Below are 25,348 nucleotides of genomic sequence, written 5' to 3'. Positions count from 1 at the left end.
CACATTCGACTTGTCGTCCACCATTTCTTTTCTGAAAACTTACTTTCCAGCCAGTCAGCCCCCAGTGTCTACTGGTGCAGAAGCTTATTCTTCAGGTCTAGGATTTTGCAGTTCCCTGTGTTGAACTTCATGAGATTCCTGCTGACCCATCTCTGCTTATCGCGGTTCCTCTGGATGGCAGTGCAGCTGTCCAATGAGTGCATCAACCACTCCTCCCAACTTTATACCACTTGCAAACTTGTTGATGGTGCACTGTGCCATCATCCAGGTCTTGAAGATACTAAAAATTACCTGCCCCAGTATCTACCACTGAGGTAGATGATTAGTTCGTGACCTCCTGCTGGACTTTGCACTGCTGATCACAACCCTTTGAGACTGGCAATTCAGCCAGTTTTCAGTCCACCTGAGTGCCTGTGTTCAGTCTGTACTTCATCGGTTTCCATGCAAGGATGGTATGCAAGACAGTGTCAAAAGCCTTGCTGAAGTCACGATAAACAGTATCTACTGCTCTCCCTTCACTCACCAAGCTAGTAAATTCATTGTAGAAGGCCATCCAAGTTTGCCAGGCATGATTTCTCCTTTGTGAATCCATACTGACTGCTCCCAATCACCTTTTTATCTTTAATGTGTTTAGAAATGGCTTCTAGGAAGATTTACTCGTTCATCTTCCCAGAACTGAAGGTGATATTGACTGGCCTGTATCTCCCTGGATCTTCCTCCTCACCCTTTCTTGAAGATTTCAGTGACATTTGCTTTCTTCCTGTCCTTGGGAACCTCCCCTAATCACCATGACCTTTCAGAGATAGTTGAGACTGAGTTATTTTTTTCTGTCTTCCCCAAAAATAAGATTATCAAGCAGTGCTGTCAAGCTTATTCCATAATGGTCCAAAATTTTGAGTCAGATATGAGCTTAAATGCTGTTTTGGGGATACTTTTTCATTAAAATGTTGTCTCTTCTTCTGCTAAGCAAGATTAAAACTGGAAAACAAGCAAAGAATTTCTTCAAATAAATGAATTTGTGGGGGTTTCTGTTAATCTTCTTAAGGGGAAAAACATATATACTGTTGGTGTCCTCCTTTATTAAAAAAAAAAAGGCAGTTTAAGAATACTGTCTAATGTGGAACTGGTAGTGGCAGTGTTTATTTTTAAAAAGAAAAAAAAGAATGTTCAGAAAATATTGGGCAGATTCTCAGTCATCAATAAAGTCAGTTTCTTTCTTCATTTCATGATAACTAGAAGCCATACCACAATGTTGACTACTGTTCTGTGTTCCACAATGTCTACTGAATGTTGTGGCTTTTGTTTTCTGTTATTCCTTCACATCTGATACATGACTCATGAAGAATCTGTAAATGCATTTGTTCAGTGGCAGGAAAGATTACTGGAAACCCTTTTTGCATCTGGTGGTTTAAAAACCATCACTAAGTAGAAAATACTTTGTATGTCTGAAATGGGGGAAACCCAGAATTGCAGGTACTGCTTACCCTGTCAAGGTTGCACAATGAAGACTTAGGCCATGGAAAGGTCAGGCAGGCTATTATTTTTTTATAAGAGTCTTAAAATTATTTGTTATGTTTGTTTTATATGATATGTTAATGAAAGAGGTATATACTTTCAAATGAAATGTTGTGTATTCAAGTGCAAAACATTGTAATTCTGAGCCTTTTTAATATTTTTTAGAAGTATTTTAATCTGAATATTAGTTCATTCTATTCATTTTTTTATATAACTTTGAACCTACAAGAAGTGTGAGGGCTTTTGCCTTCATGATGGAGTTGCTCATTTTTCTGAAAGTCTTCTATTTGTTTAGCCACAGTACACACATTCTGTAGGTGTTACTTCCTTAAAATGTGAAAAACTACTTCTCCGGTTTCTTTAACAGCATCACGGTGTTGGATTGCATAACCTATAACATAATCTGTAGTACTGACAAAACTTTATTGTGTTCCCGCAATCAAAATGCAGAGCTGTTTTGTCCATGTGAGTAAATGTGTATGGTTTTGTGTCTTCTGAGCGTGTAGGTTTAGTCAGTCCTGACTGAAAACTTATTGAAAACCTAGTAGAAAATTCTTTATTTAAATATCTTATTTATATGTTGGTATTTCCTATGTTAGACTAGTTAACTGTATCATAAACTTGCAAGTTTTTGTTCAGCTGTGAAAGATCTGAGGATTTTTAATCAATTCCCCTCTCCTTGCATCTTACTGGAATTAACGGTTATAATTATTGTGATTTATGTTATATATACTGCATAACTGAGTTACAGGATGAATATAGACCATTTAATACTTTCTGGAACAGTTCATATCTTCAAAATAATCTATTTCAAATACTCGAGGTTCTGCTCGCAGTTTAAATGTGAAATAGCAGTACAAATATTTGAACGTGTTAAGATGAAAGGTTGTACGCTTCAAATAGTGAAAATGTCTGATCAGGTTAAAGCTGTAACTTTCCACCATGTTTTAAAACAAAACAATTGACACAGTTAAAGGAATGTGTGTGTTCAGGCAAAAAAGATGGCGAGCTTAAACGGTGTGGATGTTCATACACTTCTCTGTGCTGCTTGTGGGAGGCTGCCTTGTTCTCCCCCACAGAACAAGGGACTACTGTTAGTTTTGTAGGACAAAACCAGTGGAAAGAAAAATCAAAGACCAAACCCATTAGCTCCTCCCTCTATTAAGCATGGAAGTACTGATTTTTGCACCTTCCCATCACTGTGTTCTGCGTGAATGGGTAACACGCTTTTTATATATTGGTGGTGAGTAAGGTTGTGGATGAAGTATGGAGAAGATCCACAGGAGTTGATAGAAACCAAGTGACACTGAGAAAGCATGGTATGAAGGCAGAAACGTCTGAGGGATTTCATGTAAGGTCAACTACTGCAGTGAGGCTTTACTGATTATTGCTGAGGCTGGACAGGAAGGATGTGCTTGATTATGTGAGTCCTGATTTGGTGGAAGGGGGTAAATTCATGATTGAGAGCAAAACGAGGAGGCAAGAGTTCAAACTACTTTCTTTAATACACTTTGTTTTCCTGATATTAGACTGATGTTAAATTGTTTTGTAAAGTTTCTCCAGCAGCCAGTGCTGTTCCAAGACAAAGCAGTAAATTGCTGACACAGCTTTGCATCAGCCCTGGAGTTTTGGACCCTCTCTACACCTTCCCCCTAAAGCTAAGGGTTGCAAAGCAAGACATCCCTATATAACCTTGGTGTCCTTTATTAACAAGGTAGATAGCACTCTCAGAGTAGCCCAGTACCTGTTAACAGTTTCCTTTTCTTTGGGGAATGGGACACATAGTGTTTGACCTTCAGTCAGCTTTATTCCTCAGCATGCTATAGTGATAAATACTTGTAGCTTAGAGCTCTGGTTGCTTATCCTCCAAACTTTACTCAGCAGTTTAGATGCCTAGTGGGTTTTCCAAAAATGCCACTGTGTGTATATGTATGTAGTATGTGTTTCTAGGTACATATAAATGACATGTTGTATGTATATATATCCCGTGTCTGAATTTACGTGCAAATTCTTTGGAATGAAATAGATATTTAGCATTAAATCTGTAAGTTAGTATTTCTAAAACCAGTTTCTTTAAATATTTAAACCTCTGATCTAAAAGTTATTATTAACTTGTTATCATAGGAGGAAGTCTTCAGTCAGCAAAGTAATAAATGGCTATAAAAACAAACTAAATAATTCTTGGAATCCCCTTTTCTGGCTTTCAGACTGTTTACATATGTGGAGTCGCAGCAGAAAAATAAAGGAAAATAAAGGAAAGTAAAGATGTAAACTAGATTACTAAATGCTTTTCCTCAGCTTCAGTTCTGACACTTGTTTCTGAAAAGCATATGGTACGTTATCCAGTTCCAGCTTGCTTTGTTTTTGCCTTGCTGCTGAAAATCAAGCCTAGAACTGCATATGTTTCATGATCTTTTCCTCTACAAGAAAAAAAAAATATCAGTGTTAAAAGCTGTTAAACAACATATACTGTTATAACTGTCCTCACTGCTCTCCATATTGTGCTGTTTTCCTTTCTTTTATCTGTGTTTTGATTTCATCAAGTACAGAGTATGTGCATGGCTGCTTCTGTCTTTTTTTGGTTGGGATTCTTTTTTGTTGATCTACATCCCCTTTAGCTCTTTGGAATTAGCAGATGTATCTAACTTTTTCTTCTGGAGACTCATTAAAGTTTGCTTTAGTTGACAATTACTCTTCCATCCTTCAGTGACTTCATAGCATTGAGGTGCACCCAGACCGTGTTCACTGGAACTGTTGGAACTCTTCTGCATGGAATGCTGCAGTGCCAGCTTACAGAAGCTGATTATCAAGCTGTATTTTTTCCAGGATTAATTAGTACTTCTGTCTAGCAACCATCACTGGAAAATGCATTATCAAACCTATATGGGACATTCGCTATACAAAAAAATCTTTTCCATAAAACTTTAAGTGGTTGATGGCTATAATTTTTAAAAAACACCACCGCAAACAGAAAAAGCTATGAGAATATAAGTTTTGATACCTCAAGATTGGTAGATGCTTTCTGTATCTGAGTTAATCATATTTTTTGTTCAGGAAGAGTTAAGTTTTCTTAGTTAAGTGTAATTTTTTTTTTTTAAGAAAGTGAGGATTCAGAATTCTTTGGTATATAGTTGTGTGTGAATACTGTGCTGCTTTTGGTTAGCAGAAAGCAGCATCAATTTATTGCACAATTTATACTAGCATCCAAATATATTTATTTTAATATTTTCTGTCTGAAAATAAATATAGAAACGAGTGAAGGCTGTGTAGTTCATTAGCCTTTCCTACTTGTATTCAGTACAAAAATTCATGGAATGAAGTATCCTCATAAAACTTCTCTGAGTAATCCTCCTTTTTCTCTAAAATGTCTGTTTTCATTTGCGTGATATGAAGCCTAGATTAATTTTGGTCTCTGATAAAGTAGATTCCTCCCAAGATACTTGAGGCAAGATTTCCCCTGTTGAATGAATCTCTTCAGAAACTGACATTTGGGAGAATTGGATGACATGTGAAAATCAGATTTAAAGTCAGTTAGTCACTGTAGGTTGCTAATATAGTCAATGGGGAGAAATAAGCATGTCCGGAAGATGATCTCTTTCATTCTTTCATGTTTTAGGAAGATGACTAAAAATCTGTTCTCTTTTTTTTTCTTCTTCTTCTTTTGCCTTTTTTTTTTTTTTTTTCTTTTGCCTTTTTTTTTTTTTTTTTTTTCTTCTTCTTTTGCCTTTCTTCCTGCTCTCTTTCTTTTCGAGGTGAGAAGTTGCCTGGAGTTATGTGCATTATGGTAACCCAGTTCTTCTCTGCAGTCTGTTGCAAGTGGGCCAGTTCCTGAGTTTGCATGCTCCCCTCTCAGTATGGTTTGGAAGGGTACAGTTATGTCCAATCACTGTCCTGGACTCAGTCATGTTCCTCTGTCCCCTACTCTGTGCTGTGGGACACTTAATGCCGAGTAAGCCGTGACCTGAATGCCCCAGTCCAAGACCTATGAAGTCACCCGTATTGTTTACATACATTTCCTCAGAGGACAGCTATTGTAATCTCTCTAAGTTGTAACAAAAATCTAACTGCCTTGCAAAGCCGTATTTTTAACTGCAGAAACTCCACTCTTAAAATAAGTGAAAATTACACACTTTGACAACAGGTAATCTGAAGTATACCCCCTGCTAGCTGAAGTCTGTTTTTTCTCCCTAGGAAGCATTTCTTTACTGAGAGGGTGGTCAAACCCTGGCACACGCTTCCCAGGGAGGTGGTCGATGCCTCAAGCGTTTGGACAATGCCCTTAACAACATGCTTTAACTTGGTCAGCCCTCAGTTGGTCAGGCAGTTGGACTAGCTGATGGTTGTAGGTCCCTTCCAACAGAAATAGTCTAGTCTATTCCCTGGGGATTGAGAGGTTTCTCTATTTATAATTGGGCAAAGTCCATCTGACCCTCTGCATATTACAGAATTATATACTTTATAGAGCAGCCAGAACGACGTTCTCCAGGAAGAGAGAGACTCAGGTTTAAACACCACAGCAAAAGTGGCCCTTGTCTATATTTTTTTTCTCCCTTCCTTTTTGAAGTAGAAGATATGTGGGAGGGACTGGAGTTGTAGAGATATCTCCCACCAAGCCCTTGGTCTAGTAGGGACTGGGACTTCCCAACCTGATCAAATTGAGAATGTAGCCTTTAATTTCTCTTCCAGCTCAGGTTCATGTTGTCACAGTGTTTCAATATACAGTGATACACAGGTTTGCACAAATCTGGGTTTATAAAGTACTTGGGGGGGGGGGGGGAAGGCTACTTTAGAAGTGCTATTGAAACTCCTAGCATTCTAATTTTTTTAAATTAAATGCTATTTTGAATTTTTGAATAACTAGAGAATACAGTTCTTCCTCTGGCACTTACTTTTGTGCTCTATTTAAGGTAGAAATGTTAAAGACATGTCCATCAGTCTTAAATATTACGTGCTTTTAACTTGCTATATCACCAAGCAGGAATCTGAGCTGTCAGGAGCAATGTTGGGAAATATAAAATTCTAGTCCATATACTTTCTAAACCAACTACGTATGTGTTTCTTAAATCTCTAAACTCTTCAGAAACTGAATGTCCAAATTCAGTTTCAGCTAGTTTATTTATATTTTTCTCTTAAATGTTGCAATTGCATTGCAGGAAGGGGATTGTTTTTAAAGGATATTTATTACAAATTTTGAGTTGAGTTGTTCTTCAGCAGAGTTCTTTAAAAAAGGAGGTGGTGGTACCTTTTTCTCCCACCTATCACTTCAACCCTTGAAGCAACTGTATAAATTACAGACTAGTGCACAGCCAGAGTGAGCTCGGCCGCTGCGTGCTTGGTGAAGATCTCCAGCAGTAACCTGCTGTTCATGGAACTTACCGGTTGTAAGAGTGTCTGTCCTGCTTGCTGGGTCCTTGTTTTTTAGTTCAGTCGGGTGGAGGAAGTCAGGACAAGGGCTGAAAGGGCTCTGCCTCATCTTCCAAAGGGGGAATCAATTGTAGCTTTATGACCTTTCTGAAATAATGTATTCAGCTGTTAGGCCAAAGGTTGATCGTGACCACTTTATAATGTTGGATATTGTTTCTCAGTGAATGCCTCACTGGTTGCACACGCATTCAGACATGTCCAGATATTGCTGACAAAGACATTCTTTCAAGTAAAGTGCCGTTGACTTGCGTCATCATTAGCAAATCTGTAAACTGTCCACCTCACTTTGTTCATCTTGACTAGCTTTCATAATGTTTGTAAGATTATTTTTTTTCTTAATTTGTCACTAGGCATTATATGGAAGGAAAGTACTAGCAAAACTCCCTAACAATGGTACAACTGTTCAGCTTGTTTCAATTGTGAGATAACCAGCAAACTAATTCTTCCTCTTTTCTCAGCATTAAGATCTCCGCAACAGATTCAGAGCGCCTGAAAACAGTCTTCAAAAGTATTTTTTTTTGCATTTTTTGCAAATAATACCTATTCGACACAGAGTACGTTGTGGCAACTGCTGGTACAGCTTGCAGTCAAAGCGTGGGAATTGCAAAGTACATGCAGTTGAAAATACAGTTGAAAAGTGTCTTCAGTTTTGATGCTTAATTGAAATAATTGCAAGGGTGTTTTGATTCCATGAGTGTTGTGAAGAAAACAGGATTATTATAGGAAGAGAAGATTAAAAAAAAAAAATTAAATACTATTTTAAAAACTTGTGAATCAGATGAAAAATCTTCAAAGTGTCTGGCTTTCTTTGAACAATGCCACATGTAGCACTTTACAGCACTTTTAGATTTTGTTTGTTTGTTTTCTTAGAAATGAGGTTTTTGATTCTCTGAACATGCAGTAGCATCTTAAGAAACTCAGTGTTTGGTGGTTTTTAATTGTAATTGTCGCTTCAGACAATCTTTATTAAATTACTTAGTTTTCCAAAATTAGATTGGCAGTTTTTTTCACTTTCAGTGCATCTAGATACAACTTAAATGAAAGTTCACTACCTGAATCTGTTCCGGGCTGTTGCATATATGATCAGGGAAAGTGCCTACTGGGGGAAGTAGCCCCTGCAAAGTACTGGCTGAAGGCTTAGCCCTTGCTACCGATTTGCTATGCAGTACAAGTCCTGTCCCTCATCCAGTTTTGCTTAGCATTGTGAAGCTGAATTCCTGTGGACTTCAAACAACAAATCATTGTGAAATGAGAATAATCTGAAGTCTTCCAGCTTTTATTTATAGAGGTTGATGTGTCTAACCGCTGGCCAAGACCAGATGCCTCAGAAAGTTCCAGAGTTCAGTGATTGCCCCTAGCACTGCTTCCTTCTAATTCCCTGTAAACAAGGATTAGCTTAAAACTTTGAAGCACAAATGTTTGTCTGTTGCGTTATCCAGATTCTTTGAAACACTTCTGTTACTCTTGCAAATTTTCTGTGTACTATCTGCTAACCACAGACTGTATCAATGCTAATGAAACAGATTGGGTTTGCTGTAAATGAGACAAATAAAACTTTGCTTAGCCAAGCTGTGAGAACTGAGAATGCAAAAGAGAAGAGACAAAGCAGAAACAAATAGATCAAAATTGTAAGTATTTCTCAATAATAAAGAATGAGACAGACACACTTGTGGGATGTATGCTGATTGGCACTGGTATAGGTGGACACCTAGAAGTCTTGAACATTCATCAGAGACATTAGGTGCAGATTTTAATGTTTATCTTTTACTGGTTCTTCTCAGAAAACTTTATATTTTTACAAAACGAGGTTCCAAACCACCTATTTTTTTTTTTTTTACTTCCCCCTCTTCATCTCACCCTAGTAATCAGCTTTCTGATAATCATTTTTCAGGTGAAGAAAAGGAGGGGAAACATGAGTACGCTGAGAAGTTAAATAAATCTTTTAATAAATAAAATAAATTTATTTACTAGAATAAAAAAAAAAATAATCACCAATTCTGAGATCTTTCCAACCTGCCTTTCTACGAAAAACAGTGAAAGCTTATTGAAATCTATAGTTTTTGACTGTCAGTGCCACTGAACAGTCTAGTCATCTTTCCAACCTCCCTGTTTCCAGTTGCTTCTAGGGATATTCTGTCATCTTAGTGTATTCAGTGGTGCTGACAGTATCTTGTAGCAGTGGTTAACTCTGAAATGTTTGCTGATTTTATTATCTGTCAGCTGCCTTTTAGAAAAATGACGCAGAGATGCTTGCTCTCTCCTCTGAAAAAATACATAGGCCTCAGGAGCATGTCACTGAAAAGATGGCTTCTTTCTCTTGCTTTCTTCAGGACATGTTGCTACTACCTGTGTTTGTTTTTTCAAAAATCCCAAACATATAAATTGTTACTGCAACATATTATGTAACATTTACTTACTTCTGTATAGATTTCCTCCCTAGTTCTGAAACTCAAGACTTGTTAATGGCCTTTACTACTCAGATCTTTGCTATTCTTTGTTAGGAAAGTGTTACTCTATATATGGAGCAGTTAGATCCCTCTAGATTATCAGTCTGTATTAGCAGATGCAGGGGTAGAGAACTGTGTAGTTGTGGGAAACCTGTAAACTGGAATTTGCTCAAATTTGGTGAAAAAGAAAAGATTTTAGAACTTTAATGTTAAGAGCGTTGAATCATATTACTCGGACAAAGATCAATGTCTATAGGACACGTCTAAAGAATGATAAGAAGCCTGTTTTCTTCTGTCATTTGTGCTAAAACCAACATAATTTAAGGCAAAAAGGAATATTCTAACATTATTTTTCCTTATAGGTACCACAGAAATGTTATGTGCATAGTCTGCTGTGAATTGGTACGGTATAGTACAGATTGTCAGAACTCTGTTGGTTACTAACCAACATAAATGGGGAGTCCTTAGGAAGTCTAAAAAGATGGAGATATAATGTCCTCTTTTGTAAGATTTTTCTAAAAGAATTAGCTGGAAGTGGCACTCTTCACAACCATGAAATCCTTAAATTGTTTTAAGTTGCCAAAGGCTTATGATGCTGTTTTATTTAGCTTTTATTACTGATGTGTCAGCTATTCATATTTAATAATCTTATGCTGTCTGTAATACCTGTTACATAGATCTTTTGCATTTTTCCATTTCATTCATTTTCTGTTAGTGGGCTTGATCGTGGAAAAGAGTAGCTCGTAGCCTCATTAGCATCATTAGGATAGGAACAGGAGATTTTGAACACACGATGAATGAAAAACGACTTGTGCCGCATCTGTAACTGACATCACCTTAGCTGGACCACAGATGCGATTCCATCCGTCAATTCCTGTACAGCTAATGAATAACAACACTCCAATCTTGCAGTGTACTTTGATCGGTAGCTTTTAGGGACATACAAATACTGTTGTACTAGTCCTACAAACAGGGAAACTGGCATAGATGAGGTGACAAACCCACAAATGACAGTAAGTCCACATCAGAGCCACCCAGCATCTTGAGCGTGCCCAGTTCTCCCTGTTCCCTGGCTCACGCTCTGTGGAGCCAACCTGGATGTAATGATTTTCCTTGTAACAAAGCACTGTACGTAGATGGAAAAACAGCTGCTTTGAAAGCTAAAAGTAAATGTTTTCAATAATAAAATTATATTGGATGCGAGTAGCTGATACGTTGATCTTAAAGCTTTTACTTGGTAAAAAAAGTCATGCTGATCAAACATTAGGAGTATGGCTTGAAGTTAAAATAGTGGAATGTTACTTTTTTGTAAGTAGGCTGTAGGTTTGAGTCCTTTTACATAAAAGTGTGTGTGTGTGCACACTTGCTTATTACCTTTGAAGATATTACTGTCCAAGTAATTATAAAATTTTTTAATACCTCAGGCAACATTTAACCAATAATCTCATGTTGTTGCATTCCAGATACAAAGTTGTTACAAAGCAGTTTTATATATCTTGTCTGCCTATGGGTTAGGACTTAAACCAGAGTGGTACATATGTGGTATTTGAAGTAATTTCTCACGAGAAGTGGGGGATGTGGACAGCCCTACGTAGCTGTCTTTCTGCAGGTGAGGGTACAACGTTGGTCCCCTGCTGTTGTTGGAATTAAAGACCACAGATGTGAAATTGCCAGAAACTAATATTGGATGTTTTCACTTCAGCTCTTAAGTGGAGGTTGATAGGGGGGAACTATCTTTGTCAGCATCTGAAATGTCTTAAATATTAATATATATATAGTAAAAGGTATTTCTGGCTATAGTATTATTTAGGGCAGACATGTATGTAAATTATAAAGCAAAATTGGGAAATACACGTCTTTCTTTTCACGCTTCTTTCTTAAATACTGTGTTACTCTATACTGTGCATTTATTAAGAATGGAATAGAATCCAGTTGATTATTTCTTTGCTGTGTCTTTTTATTCTCTCAAAGTGTTTCCCCCCCCCCCCCCCCCCCCCCCCCCCCGCCTCCTCTGGCTTATTTGCTAACTGAAGTCATGAACTGCATCACAGATGCAACTATAAAGTCAGAAGTTGGTTCGTTCCAAGCTAGTATATCCTATCTGGGAATCAGGAGGCTAAATTAAAAACGCAGTTATAAAATGGCTTATATTTGGAAGCTTTGTTCTCTTCAACCCGAACCTTCTGTTGACTGACGTTAGACGATCCAGAAGCAGATGCTGCAGCAGCTATTTGTTGATTTAGTTGCTATGGTGACATGATACATTCGTGTACAGCAGGAAGCTCACTGTACGTTGGCTAATTTGATAGGAAGGAAGGCTTGAGGTAGGTATCGCTGACTATATTGTTAATTGATCCTACCTTTCCCATCCTGCCTCCACATGCCTTCTGGATGCACAGCTATAGAGGAAGGTGAAGGGAGATCCTCCAGCGTGGCGTTTAGGTTAAGGTGCCCTGATAAAAGAAGGGGGGCCAGTGCTCAACACATCACCGAAGATTACCTCAGTGTTAAGTGAATGGAACAGATTGGAGCAGCCGGAGTGGTGGCTATTGAATCTTCCTTCATCCTTTGTCACTGTGGTAGCACCAGTTGAATGAGAGAAATAAAAGGATGCGAGCAACAGTAAGTCAAAGTGCTAAGGCTTTTGAAACGGGTTATGAGATAAAGCATGTCACTAATTAGCATCTTGATTGGAGCTATTACTGGAGAAAATTGTAATTGTTCTGAATACGTGCCCTAATGACAGAGCATAAATGTGGCTCTGCCTGGAAGTTGTGTTGTATTATATTCGCCCTTTTCCAGAAATACACTCTTTTTTAATCTTGTTGCAGACAAACTGTTAAAGATACAGTGTACATCTTAGAAAGGGCTTGGCTCTACCACCCTCTTAACAGGTTTAGTTGAGTGTTTAAAAAATTTTTAAGTCAGAGTGACCAAGAGCATCAGCTACAGTGTTTTCCTAAATTTGTAGAATGTTCAAAAACAAATTTACCTTTGTCCTTTGGACTCAAAATACTTCTCATCAGTACTGCTGAGCTAATTTCAGTTGCAGTATTTTTAGACAAACCACTGCTGCCTTTTTCTGTGTTCATGTACATTACTAGTGCATTTAGAAATACAATTTTGGTAAAATCTTTGTTATTTGTGATTTTTGCTGACAATCATTTGCTACTGACTCAGCACCTGTAACCATATATATAGATGTTTTCAGATTAATAAGAAACAAAACGAAAAAAACCAACCCCAACCCTGAAGCTCTTGTCTCTTCCCCAGTAAAACATTTCAGAAAAGAACATTGTTTCTGTTAGTATAGAACTGGATTGTGATTTGCTTCTCTTTAAATCATGGTTTTAGAGGTCCATGGAAATGTTTTAGAACACATTACCCTCCTGGTTTCTAGGAAGTTTGCTTGAAGGAAGAAACCAGAACAGCCCACAACCCCCAAAAAACACACACATCCCCCAGAACTCCTCCAGAATGAGAGAAAAAAAAAAAAGGCAGAACTCTGCTTTTCATTAGTACTGTTTTGTTCCAATTTGTAATCTTTCTTGTTCTGCAGAAACAGTCTCTTACTACGTTAGTTCATTTAAGTATGGTTTAACCACAGTTGTAATATAACATACTCTTATTTCTTCATATTATATATGATTTTAGTAGTGGTTAAAATTAATGTAACACATCCTGGCTTTTTCCCCCCACTTTCTCCTTGCCTTCGTACTTCCCCACATTTTTCAGTATTTTAATATGTATGCCAAACTGTGAATTGATTTTGCTGCTAAGTGATTGCTTTTTCGTTGTTGTTATATATTTAGTGATAGATTTATTAGCATTGTTACATATATTCAGAGGCTTTTAAGTCGGCTGGAAAATTTGTCCCAGATTTCACTCATTCTGGAAAAATATGTAAATTCACAAAGTGTAACTAACCTCTTGTAAAGGAAGATATCAAGTAACCCTTTCAGTTCCTCGCCCCTTCAGTGGGAGATGGAGGGTGACTGAGGAGGAGAGGGAAGGATTCAAAATATCCTTTTACACTGAAATTCAATCTGGTTCCTTTGGTTTTCTTGCCTTTGTGGCGGTAGACGGTGTTAGCCTGTGGAGAGAACAGAGAGCCAGTTCTAATGTGAGCTTATCCCACAACTTCACACATGACACAAAGTATTTAATGCATTTTGGTTTCTTTAGCCTCAGTCAGGATTAAAAAACGTAACCTTGTTCTTTTCCCCTTCAGAAGGCTGATAATCTTTGATACGGAAGGATCTGTTTGAGAGCTGAGGTATTTTGGAGAGACAGAGCTTGATGTCTGTAGATTTTTCTTTAATGCAAATAGAAAAATATTTCTCTTGTATCCCACTAACTCTAAAATGATGGTTTCAGTCTTTCGGCTAAGATTTTGCTGGTTAGAAGTAAACCCATATGTATTAGGAAAACTAAATATTTTGAAATGATGCTGTATATTCAGTTGCTAATAACTTCTACAGACAGAGAAGCTTTTAGATATAAAAGCATTTATTTGGGCAACACGATTTGTTACCTGATAGAAAAGATTTGAAAATGAAGCTTGTAATGAAGATTTGTAAATACCAAACTTGTAAACAAAATTTTACTGTACCTGAATTGAATCTCCTGGTCTTTGTTCTGGCTTAGAAGAGTTAGAAACTGTATTTCAGTTAGTCCTGTCCTTGTAGAAATACAGGTATTTTTTGAACTGTGGCTGTAAAATGTATAATACATAAGATCATCCTTATGTAGTGAGGATAAGCTAGACTCTCTTCTGTAAACCTTATTCAAATCCGATGTGCAAAAATTTCCCTAATTTAGGTAGGTCTTGATAACTTTACAGAGTAGAGGAGAAGGTTGGCCACTGTCTTAATTCTGGGTTTGTTTTGTTTTGTGCTTGTGTGAAAGACCATATAGTATACTTCTAGACACAATCATTTGTTGTTTGGGTGAGTTCTTTTTTTACTTCAGACTAAATTTAAACTTCTAGACCTAAACAACAAATTTAAAATGTTACCTCTGTTTATATGATATATTAGCAATAATATTTTGCATATGTAGTTTTTCTCAAATGAAATCTGCCTTACAGGTTCCACTTTGCCTTACAGGTCCACTGCATATATGTATTCAACAAAGTAGCAAAATATTTCTGAGGCACTGTTTTTTGTCTGGCTGTGTTGTGTGTGTGTGTGTATTTGGGGAGGGAGCCTTGTTCTTCAGTCTTTGAATTTTATTCTGGGAGCTGCTTTTGCACATGTATAATAGTGAGCATGAGAAGAATGTGTCAAACTTGCTGTGAGACATCTTTTATTAAGTCAGTTCTTAGACCTCATTGACCTATATCAGGCTTTACTTACCGGCTTTTTTTTCCTCTAGAGGCACAGAAATAATTTGGACTTCTAATTATATTTACAGTTTCTGCTATGGAAGGCTGTTGCCTTAAAACAGTGAAGTAACACGCTTCTTGTGTATTAGTCCTAAGCTTTTTTGTTTCCCTGCTCTGCAAGTCTTTCACCTCATCTAGGCCCGTATCAGGATGAATCCAATTTTGGTTTTGGTATTTCACAATGTCCGTAGGTTTTATTTCGGTCTTGCTTACTAACCACCTGATGGAGAACAGTCATTAATTGTGCAAACCTATTTATAGTTTGTCATTTTTTTGTGACTGAGAGCACTGAGAACTTTTCCCTGCTTGCTGCAGATATGCATTGGTGATGATGCCACAGATCTGATGCTGCCTTTTCTTTCCCGTCAGCTAGCTGAAATGATCTTGAAACCTGGCAATCTGCTACTACATCGCTACTTCTATTAGCAGCGTGGAAGTGCAAGTAGAGATGCTTGTAGAAATGTGTAGCTTACTGACAGAATGGTCGTTTTTAATTGTTACTTCAGTGGAGTTAATGGGCTTTTTGGCCTTAATTAGCGTGCAAACAAACATATTCAAAGCAGGATTAGCTAGCTCTGTATTTTGAATTCCATTCTGTCCCTCACTGTGCACCAGTGAAGAAATACCTTAACCTGCATATTTGTCTGGCACAAGAAAAATGTTAGGCTGCTTATGAAAGTATTGTGTATTCATAAAGACAAGGATTAGCAAGATAGAAATCAGCTACATTTAGTATTGTCGTTGTTCTGCTTTTAAAAGACTCCGCTGTGACCATGTTGGTGGAGCAAAATACCTTTAAGAATCTTATTTTAGCTTCTGCTGCCTCTGCTTCTTTGCTGATAAAAGCTACTTCTAGACCTTTCTGGAGATAAGTGTTAACATTTAGCCATAAGTTTTCCCTTTTTTTTTGGAGCAGCCCTCTGAATCAAGGTGGCTACAGCTCTGCCATGCACACATCTCCCTTCTACCTTTTGTTGTGTGTATTCTTGGTCTTACAATTTTTTTTTTTTCTGACTGTAGCCATTTTTATCAAATACATTTCTTCAGCATTAGAAATAAGCTAAAGACTTGAAAAACATTCAACGCCTTTCTTGGTTCAGTCCCCAGAAACATACTGTAGTATCTCTTGCAGATAGCGAAGAGTTTACTGAATAAAAATAAGAAATATTGAGCGTTCTCCTCTTTGAACGTTTGTACTGACAAACTTTGATTCTTTAGATGCAAAATCAGAATGCTTTCTCATACATCACACTTAGCAAAGCTAATTCATATATCAGATCTTCAGATAAAATTATTGTTAAATTATCATTATATCTGTTGATAGTAGTATGTCCAAGTCAATGTTGCATGTCTGTAGGATACGATCATGGTACTTGAGCTACAATAAAATTATATTTTAATTTGGAATTCTTTGGGGAGATAAATACTATAAAATAGTTTTTTATAGAATTGTTGTATTCTACGAGTGTATTTATCCTACAAGACCAGCTGAAATTGTGATTTAAGGTGAAGAATAGATTTTTCAAAGCTAATTAAGAGGTTGTAATGCTTCTTCAGGCTACTGTTTGAAATTGTTTATAATTTAGTAATTTAAGTGTGCTCAAGAACGTTCCGAAAGACTGCATGTCATGGAACAAGTCTGTTCTAGTGAACCATCTTTTCTTCCAGAGTTTGTCTGTGTGTAAACTACCTGGTTAGAGTGGAATCAGGGATAGTTTTCAGTATTTGGCTGGGAGAAGACTGCTTGTTGGCAACAGCTTGTGTTGTGCTCAAGACTACTATAACATTGCAGGTGACAGTTCCAACACCTGGGCATGTTCCTGAGCACTGCTTGCTTTGCTAATACAGATGTGGGTTTAGGTACCACTGATGTGGTCAAGGGGATGAAGCAGTTCTCCTATGAAAGATTAGAAACATTAGAACCTCTCAGGACGCAGAGACTGGGGACAAGGAGGGGGAAATTGTCAAAGCTTAAAAAATATTGAAGCAGGTGGATGAAATTTACTCAGAACTGTTGTTGGGCAAATCCCATAGCACAGGAACTAGGGAACATTTAACTAGTAGGAGATGGCTTTAAAATGGCTAAAAAGTGAACTTCAGGAACTTGCTGCCATAGGAGCTGGGGAAGCGATTCAAAGTGAAAGTGAATTTCAAATAGTTTAAGCAAATTCACGGACAATAACAGAGATGGATTGCAAAAAGTGGCCTGGCTCACCTGCTCTCCTTAAACAGCATCTCAATTGACATATTAGAGACAAAGTACTGGGCTAGATGGACTGTTGACCCAGATCATGAGGACATTTCCTATGTTCTTATTTGGCTGAGCAGCTACCTGAGTTTAAAAAGCAATTTCAGGAAAAACATATTGAACTTTCTAATATATGGCATGATACAGTTTTGTTAGGAAGCTGGTCTTTGCCAATCTGGGCTATGTATCTTGAACTGAAAGCGGACAGGCAGCAAAGTCAATGTTTTGAAATGAGGAAAAAAAGTCAAGTATTCCATGCCAAGAAGGGGGTTTCATGAATACTATTCCTTTTTGTAAAGCCTTCCTATGTCTTTAGGATGGATTTTGCTTTTAGTATTGTGCTAAGAAACCTCTATAATCCATACCTATTTAATTAAACTACTACAAAGCTTAGTATGTTGTTCATTTGATCTGGATTTATCTTCTAAAATATCCATTGTAGAATAAATTAATTACCATTGAAAAGTATGAAATGTCCCTGTTAAAATTCTATCAGTCTTTGGCAACTGATGTTTCAGGTGTTTCAAACTTTAGCTGTTGGGTTGGTCATTTTGTTTTATTTATGCAAGAACTGGTTTTAGCATAAGTGTGTAGCTGCACCCTTGTATCAACTTGTATGTTAATCTCTGGCGAGAGATTCTGTACTGTTTTTTATCAAAAACTATATTGAGGTCGTGGATCATCATTAAATAACTGTTTAAAGGAAACAATTTATAGTTCCAGTGGAAATAATATAAAACTAGTTTTTTGACCTCGCGTTCCCATTTCTTAATGCCTTAATGTGTTTTGAACTTGAAACAAAATATGTTGAGTCAAAGTTCTGCTAGAACAGAGAAATTACACTTTTAAATTTTATTAGGTTCCGTTATAGTTGGTTATGCTTTAAAAGTGCTTGCAAGATTCTAGAGCTTCTATCAAGGCCTCAGTGTCTTAAGTTCACATTATTTTGTTAAGCTTGTGAAGTCCTTAATTAGTGTTTTGCTGATTTAGAAGGAGAAATGGAATTTGAAAAGTGGCTGTGTTAAAGGTGCCTCCCACTGAGACTGCCACATCACAATGAGTTTTTTCATATTATCATAGTTATCTTAGAGGAGCAGGCAACAGAAATCTGGATGGAATAATGCATGTTAACCTTTGGATAGCAGAGCTTTAGATGCTGTGAGTAAAGCAACAGGATTTGTCACAGAAGATTGAGGCATGGAAAGAGAGGCCGAATCATCGGGTTTCTCCAAAGTTTTTCACTGAATTTGAGCCAACATGAATGTCTTGCCCAGAAGAGGGAGGAGATCAAGGTCTAGAATATTCAGTGTGAAAGATGAGGGCTTTGGTTTTTATGAATACTGATGTCAGGGTTTACGAAGCAGCATGTTGGATAATGAGATGTGCAAGCCTACTTCAAGCCACCTAGAATGAGATGAAAGAACTATAAATACTAAGCAACCTGTGGATTTTATTTGCCTAACACATGATGCCATGAAAGATTCATGTTACCTTTTTCTTTAGAAAAAATTTCTTGCGTCTTTGATTACCTGCAGAAGACTTCTATTAGATAAGAGGGAGTCCCTGTGAGTGATTGTCTGTCTTTGGTAATATCTCTTCTGACCAGAAGGGTATCAGTCTGTCTCTCTTTGTGTGCATAGCTTTAATTTCTATTATTTCAAATTGCATCTGCTGAGGTGGTAAGTGTCAAAAATGTCCTTCTCAGAGCAGTGATTGCTCCATGGGGTTCAGTGGTGATAAGGCTGGTCCAACAACCAGTGCTGGTCACACTGACACACATTACCCCAACACAAAAACTTTTGAAACCAGCAGTTCCTGAAAGTTCTGAAATTACTTCAGCCCTGGTTCAGACTCTTCTGGCACACTTGGCAACAAATACAGCCTGTTGTGGGACAGCTGTAAAATACAAATGTGAATGCACAACATAAAAGCAAGGCTGACAGTGGGAGTCGGTGAAATAAATACACTGTCAAGCATCAAGTAGACGAGTAGTCCATTGACAAAAAGGCTCTTACTTCCTCATCCTGGGAACTGAGTATCTGACTAAACCGCATTAAACTGGCGAGCCTCCCCACCCTTTTGAGTGGAAGTCAGATCTCCTCAGAGATGTGAAGATTTGGTGACATCCTGAGGGTCAGACCTGCTGCCTCCTGGCACAGCTGCTGCTGAGCAGGGCCCCCCTCTCACTGCGTTACACCATGGCTGGCGTGCCGAGCCTTCACCTTCTCGGACTAGCTGTGAACATCTAGGGATTCTCACATAGGAGAGAAATTCAGGAAGCAAAGGGACCCGCTTGCTGCAGTTGGGCCAGTATGTGCGTTCCCGTGGTCAGATACACTTTGCTAGCTGGAGCCTCTGGTTTGGATGTCCAGCAGCAGAGGTCTAGAGGAGAAAAGACAGCAGGTTTCCAAGGCAACATTATTGCCCAGGTTAACCTCAGATGCTCACATGGGGGAAAAAAAATGGGAACAATGCAGGAATACCAATCATCCCCCATTCCCTGTTACTTAAAAATAGGAATCAAGGGAATTATACCAGCCATTACCCTTAAACTTGAGGGCTTTGCAGCTTTTCTGCTTCTCACAGTGCATATGGTGGAGACCAAGAATATCGAGCTGAAAATTGTACAGATGGACATGTCAGCTGCAGCCAGAATGGCTCCTCCCAGGAGTTAGGGCATAGTGAATCAGTCAGAAGACTTGGGTAAATGTGGTTATCCAACCCACACACAAGAGTTGGAAAGACGTTCTCATGTACTCCTGCAAAGCTCTTCGGTATTTTTATTCCAGTCTAAAATTCAAGCTCAAACTTTCAATTACAGCAGAGAAGGGGAAGTAAATCAATGAAATATGTCTTCAAAAAGTTATGCCTGCTTGGGGAGTCTGAAAAAGAAATTGTAAGAACGCATCCACTCATATTTCTCTCCTTTGTCACATTCTGAACATGATGGCCAGTTGTTAAAATGCTACCTTCGAACACTTTACAATAAACTCTGTCAATACAGTATTTTCTGAAGACCTGTAAGTCTTACTTGAAGTTCATGTCTGAAGTCCTCTTGTTTCTAAGTTTATTATGAATGCTAACTCTTACTGAATTTTACATTCAGACACACTTTAGAAAAATCTGCAAAATTTATTAGCACGATAAAATGTAAATAGGGTTATAGTTCACTGTTTTTTCTCAAACAGCCTCAAGCTTTTGGAGACATCTTTCTCCAGTAACAGCTCTGTACCACGTGAAACAAAGTAGTATTTTTAAAGTGAATCACATGGCCCAAGTTTCAAAATGTCAAAATATCGAAGTTACAGCTATGTTAGGGTAGAACTTGCCATCTTTTCCTTAATTCATAAAGTTGTTCTACCAGAGGGGGAGGAATTCATGGGATTTCTGCCTTTTCCTCACCCTTCCCTTTCTCTCTGGTATTCCTAAAATAACTAACATTCAAGTGTCCTGTTTTCTTTTTTCATAAACAGGACCGATTTTATTTTCTTTTAACAATTGAACAGAGTAAATTTTGGGCCATAATGTTGAAGAGCTGTGTATAGTAAAGATTTGTGTCCCTTTGATTCACACCAGGAGGAGGATGTACTCTCTATTTAGACATGTGCAAGTGAGACTGAAGAAGGATGTGTCCAGAAAGGAAATTATGAAATGTGCTTGCATTTCTGTTTTTTTTTTTTTTTCTTTGTTCGTAATTTTAGCTAGGTTCTTCATGTTTACAATTTTTTTTTCTCTCACAGAAATGCAGGTTTCAAATGAGAATACAGAAGTCTAAAATGGTAACAGGCTTCTGCTTTGGTACATGTAAGACTTCCTCAGTTTATTTTGGCTAAGTGTACTTTACTATTGATTCTGCATTGCTTAGGTTTACTAAATTAGGATAAATAAAACTGTACGTATTGTTTCATGCTGTGCATCTGGTGCACGTACTTTATCACGACTTCTAATAATGTTTTATCATTAATGAATGTACAGATGTGCTTGGATCACGTAAAGAAGGAAATAACACAATGTTTCCCTTATGTTGAAAACTGTTTGTCAAGTGGTTATGATGAAAATTCAAACCCTGGGAGTTCCAGGCTTCCTCCTGAACTTCATGTAACGGTTTGATTAATGTTGAAGTTAATGTAATTTGTTGAAATAATTCAAGCTATACAAATAGCTTTTTAATTATACTAAGCACTTAAGAAAATAAATTTTGGACAGGTACTGTTTTACTCAGTTGTTATTCTCTCCTTTGTTCTTTGAAAAATGTTTGTTTAAAAATATCTGTACGTATTCTTGCTCTTATCTCTTTCTCTGTGGGATGAAGGCAGCAAACAGTGTGAAGTGAAAATTAATGTATTTACTAACCAGAAAAAAAAAGTTGTTTTTTCCCAGTAAAACTTTTTTTTTTTTTTTTTTTCCTTTCAGGTATCAGACTTCTGTAACATATTACTGTGTAATGGTTGTAAACACTCTTTTATTTTTAAGGTTATTCTTGTGCAAGTTAATCCAGGGGAAGCATTTACAATAAGAAGAGAAGATGGACAGTTTCAGTGCATTACAGGTAAAGCTGATAAATTTATTTTAATACTTCCTGAGTCTGCCTCAGGATTAATAAAAGGCAATTTGTGGTGTTGAAAGTAAAAGACTGACAGAAATTATTTTAAACACAAGAGCTGTTTAAAAACCTAAAAGATTATGTGCTAAGGATCATTGGATTTAGATTTCACTACCATAAACAAAGTACTTTTTCTTACGCTAGATGAAATTAAATTTCTTGGAGAGGGGAAGGGTGGAACATTTTTGGTTTGCAAAGCAAGCGGGGAAGTGATGTTGTAGCAACTTTTGACTAACCTCATTTATTACACAGACCTCAAATTAAAAGCTACAGTTGTTAATTTGGTTTGAAGTTTATTTTTTGATTCTTTGCTGTCATGTGGACATCGTTTGCCTTTCCCAACAGTAGCTGTCTGTGATCCCACTACTAGTTTTTCATTATATCTCTAGAGGCCAAAATATGTCCTTTCTAAGGTCTAGCAAATGCAGCTTCAAAACACAAATGCTTTATCTAAGTGTAGCATCCCCATAAGCAGTGGTCAGTTTGGATGTTGTTTTCTATTCTGAATGAAAGTAGCTACCAGGTAAGCCTATCTACAGTTGCAAGTCAGCTATTGCTGCTGTTGAGAATAACACTTTTACTGTGTTATAAGAGAGTATCCACAGATTCAGCTACAGGGTCACTTTTTTGCTTGTTATCGTCTGGGCCAGTGAATCCTACCTTCTTTTTTTTCTGGATGTTGGCCCAGCTTCAACAGATACTGTTATGGGAAGTTGAAACAAGTATTTTCCAGCTCCTTGCCTCCCTCTCTGCAGTATGAGAAAAGAGGAAAGATCTGGTTTCTAGGGTGATAGGCAGTCATTTGACTACAAAATAGCTGATTAAAAGGGAGCCCTTGGATTGTAATTAGGTTTATATCATCAATTCTTAAAGTTTACATGTCTGTTAGAACCATTTTTCAAAACTTTGTGCTGATTGCATAGTACTGTTGCTTCCTTTGAGCCACAAATGGATCCGTGTTGCAACTCACAGCTCTGTAGGGCTTATCTGAAACACGGTGCGTAGTACTTACTTGGCAACATCTGAGGGAAACTGATTTTTGCCTTGCAATTCAAGTTAAAGAATAGATAAGATGCATTTTACTTCTTTCGCACAAAATATTAAGGAGAGTAGCATGCATTGCATTTTTGGCTTTAATTTTTGGCTTATCAGATGAGTTTAGTGGTGGAGGGAGGAAGAGGGGAACGAACTGACACTTTTCTTGCATGCTCATCTTCAAAGCAGGAAGTGTGTGATAAACTGCAAAAATATTGAGATCATATCTTTATAGATATGGTTCTTATGTTTCATGGTACAGCTTTTATCCTTGCCTGGTCCCTCTTGCTTTCAGAGCAGACAGCTCACTATCTTGATTTGATTCGGCTCCTGATTTCTTCATGCTTTAAATATGAAAGTGAGTTATTGGACCATCGTTCCCGGGACTCACTAAGTTTAAGCTCAGGCACAGTCTTTACAACTTTCCTGAAAAGTGGCACTGGCAATCGAGGAACCTACATCCCAAATCAGTTCCACAGCTTTTACGAACCTCTTGTCATATCAACATTCTCCTTGTCCTTCCCCCTTCCAGGAGATGAAAATGTGGCTTATAGTTGGTAACAAAACAGGGGGCATAGAGGTTTTTCATATCTGTACATTCACTAATCTTAGTACAGAATCTGAGTTGCACGTGATCTTATGAATGTTGCTTTTCTGGTCTGTTCTTGCCATTCCTGAGACACTTTGGTGTTTTATGAGTGCTATGCCAATGGTTCTTTCTACCTTTCAGTTTCTTGGGTCCATCTGGCTTAAAATTCCCTTAGCAATTGACACTGTACCTTTTTCATTGTACCTGTTGTAACTAATGAGGAATGTTCCTGTTTTCTGTGTAGAGATTTGTATGAAGTGAACAAGTTCAGCTGGTATACACTGTAGAGAGCAATTTAGCATTGGTGGTCCTTTTTGCTCTGCCACAGTTTCTCAAACATAGTTTGCCCTTGACTTGGCTACGAAATGGATGACCAGTCTGCAAAGTGGGTTACAGCCATAGGAGGCTACTGCATTAACCATAAGGAAAGAAAGCTCACACCAGTTCCCTGTTCTTTTTTTCACTGTGTGCACTCAGTTATTAGGTCAAATTAAAGTTAAAGATGTGGAAGTACATAATGAGTATGGTTTGGAGGAAACCTTATAAATGTGCAGAGATGCTTATTTTTAAAAAGGCACGAAGAAAGCGAAGATCGCTGAAATTCGGTGGAGAAGCAATCAGTGGGAAGTGAATTTAGTCATTAAATTGTTTCTCAATACTTTTTTCCAATCTTAGTTTTTCCTGTAAATATTTACCCATCTTGATACTCTTTTCTGACTCTATTGATTTAAAAGTCTCTGCAAATAATGTATATTCAGCTTTTTCTGTGATCTACTATGTAAAAGGAGGTAGTATTACATGCATTAAAAATGTGTGTCTGTTATACTGCTTTGCAAAACCACAGCTCATATTGTCCACTGAAAAAACTGTAATTATGTACAGCAAATATACTTTGTCTTGTACCACACTTGGAATCCACCTGGAGGAAAAGCATTAGCAGAAGGAAAAATTTTTCATGAAGTGGACTTAATACTTTGTTACAGTCTTTCCCTTATCCCTTCAAAATGAGGCTTTAAAGCTTACATGTATAATTCACAACGCATATTTATTTGTGTCAGAATGGTAAGTGACCACCAAACAAATCTCTCATAATTTCTGATGTTTGCTTTCTAGAATGAAATGGTTCTGAGAATTTCATTTACTTCGTATTTTGTGGGATGTTCAATAACAAGGGCTTCATTTCAGTGTTGAACATAGCACTTTTTTTTTTTTAAGGAACAGAAAATTTTCAAGTACTTTTTTTTGAAGTCTGTATTCTAATTAATATTTAGCAGAATGGTGGCTAACAATTATGTTGTCTCTTTGGAGTAAAGCCTTATCAAAAGGTATCCAAGGAAAAAGAGAAATAATTTGATATTACAAAGGATAGTAAGCATTTGGAATGTTACACACTGACCAAAGATGAAAACAATAAAGTGTAAATTCAGGTTCTTGCAAGGCACTTTGCATGGACATATGTTTAAGTTGAAATTATGTAAGTATAATACTAAAAGGAAAGAATGGATGTTGAGAGGTAGTGATGAATCCCCAGTAGAAGTGCAAGTAACGCAGATACAGTAGTTTGTGTGATTTGGTAAGTCACTGTTCCTTGGATAATTTTAGGTCTCTTGTTCTTTATTGCTGGTCAGTTCACCTTGAGATTGTGCTGTCTGCTGAAGTCAATATGGATTGTTTATAAATCTAACCACAGTGTTAATTATATCTTACTGCATCATATCCCTGTCTGTTGGAAACATTAAGATGCTCCATCAGTCTTTGTGCTGCTCTTGTCATAGTTAATTTATTTGTAACGAGAACTATCCTTACTTTGGATACTCTATACATAGGGTAAAACTTCTCAACCTGAAAACAAGGAGAGTCAATGTCTCTCCAGGAGAAAAGAGAGGTGTGATTAAAGTGACTATTTTAGAGCTGTCCTTGAATCAATGAAGTAATGAAAACCTAAAGCACCAATTAAATGGGCAGCACGCCGTGCTTTTTCTGTGAGCTAAGCTTCTGAAGAAAATGCTACATTTATACACAGGTCTCTGTCCTGATTTACCATCTGCTGGCTAGTATAACTCTTACAGATGATCTCTAAAGCTTTGACTGTTTGGGAACT

The 25,348-nt window shown here is 37.4% G+C and overlaps 1 protein-coding gene across 7 annotated transcripts in view; it reads left to right on the top strand.

The window, feature by feature from the left end:
* FNDC3A (fibronectin type III domain containing 3A) overlaps positions 1 to 25,348 on the top strand; it is a 125,403-nt gene that overhangs the window by 20,580 nt on the left and 79,475 nt on the right. For 4 of the 7 annotated variants that reach the window (XM_042806029.1, XM_042806032.1, XM_042806031.1 and 1 more), the window contains exon 3: positions 21,494 to 21,569. The exons of 1 other annotated variant lie outside the window; for it this stretch is intronic. In XM_042806029.1, the coding sequence (XP_042661963.1) occupies positions 21,494 to 21,569 (76 nt within the window). Of the gene's footprint in view, positions 1 to 3,794; positions 3,849 to 11,739; positions 12,009 to 21,493; positions 21,570 to 25,348 lie in introns of those variants that run through there. 2 more of the 7 variants (XM_042806033.1, XM_033006674.2) reach the window with 2 other exon arrangements.

The sequence above is a fragment of the Tyto alba genome, unplaced genomic scaffold (assembly GCF_018691265.1).
Source record: "Tyto alba isolate M040663 unplaced genomic scaffold, T.alba_DEE_v4.0 Super-Scaffold_45, whole genome shotgun sequence".
NCBI lineage: Eukaryota > Metazoa > Chordata > Aves > Strigiformes > Tytonidae > Tyto > Tyto alba.
This window is presented reverse-complemented; position numbering and strand designations above follow the sequence as displayed.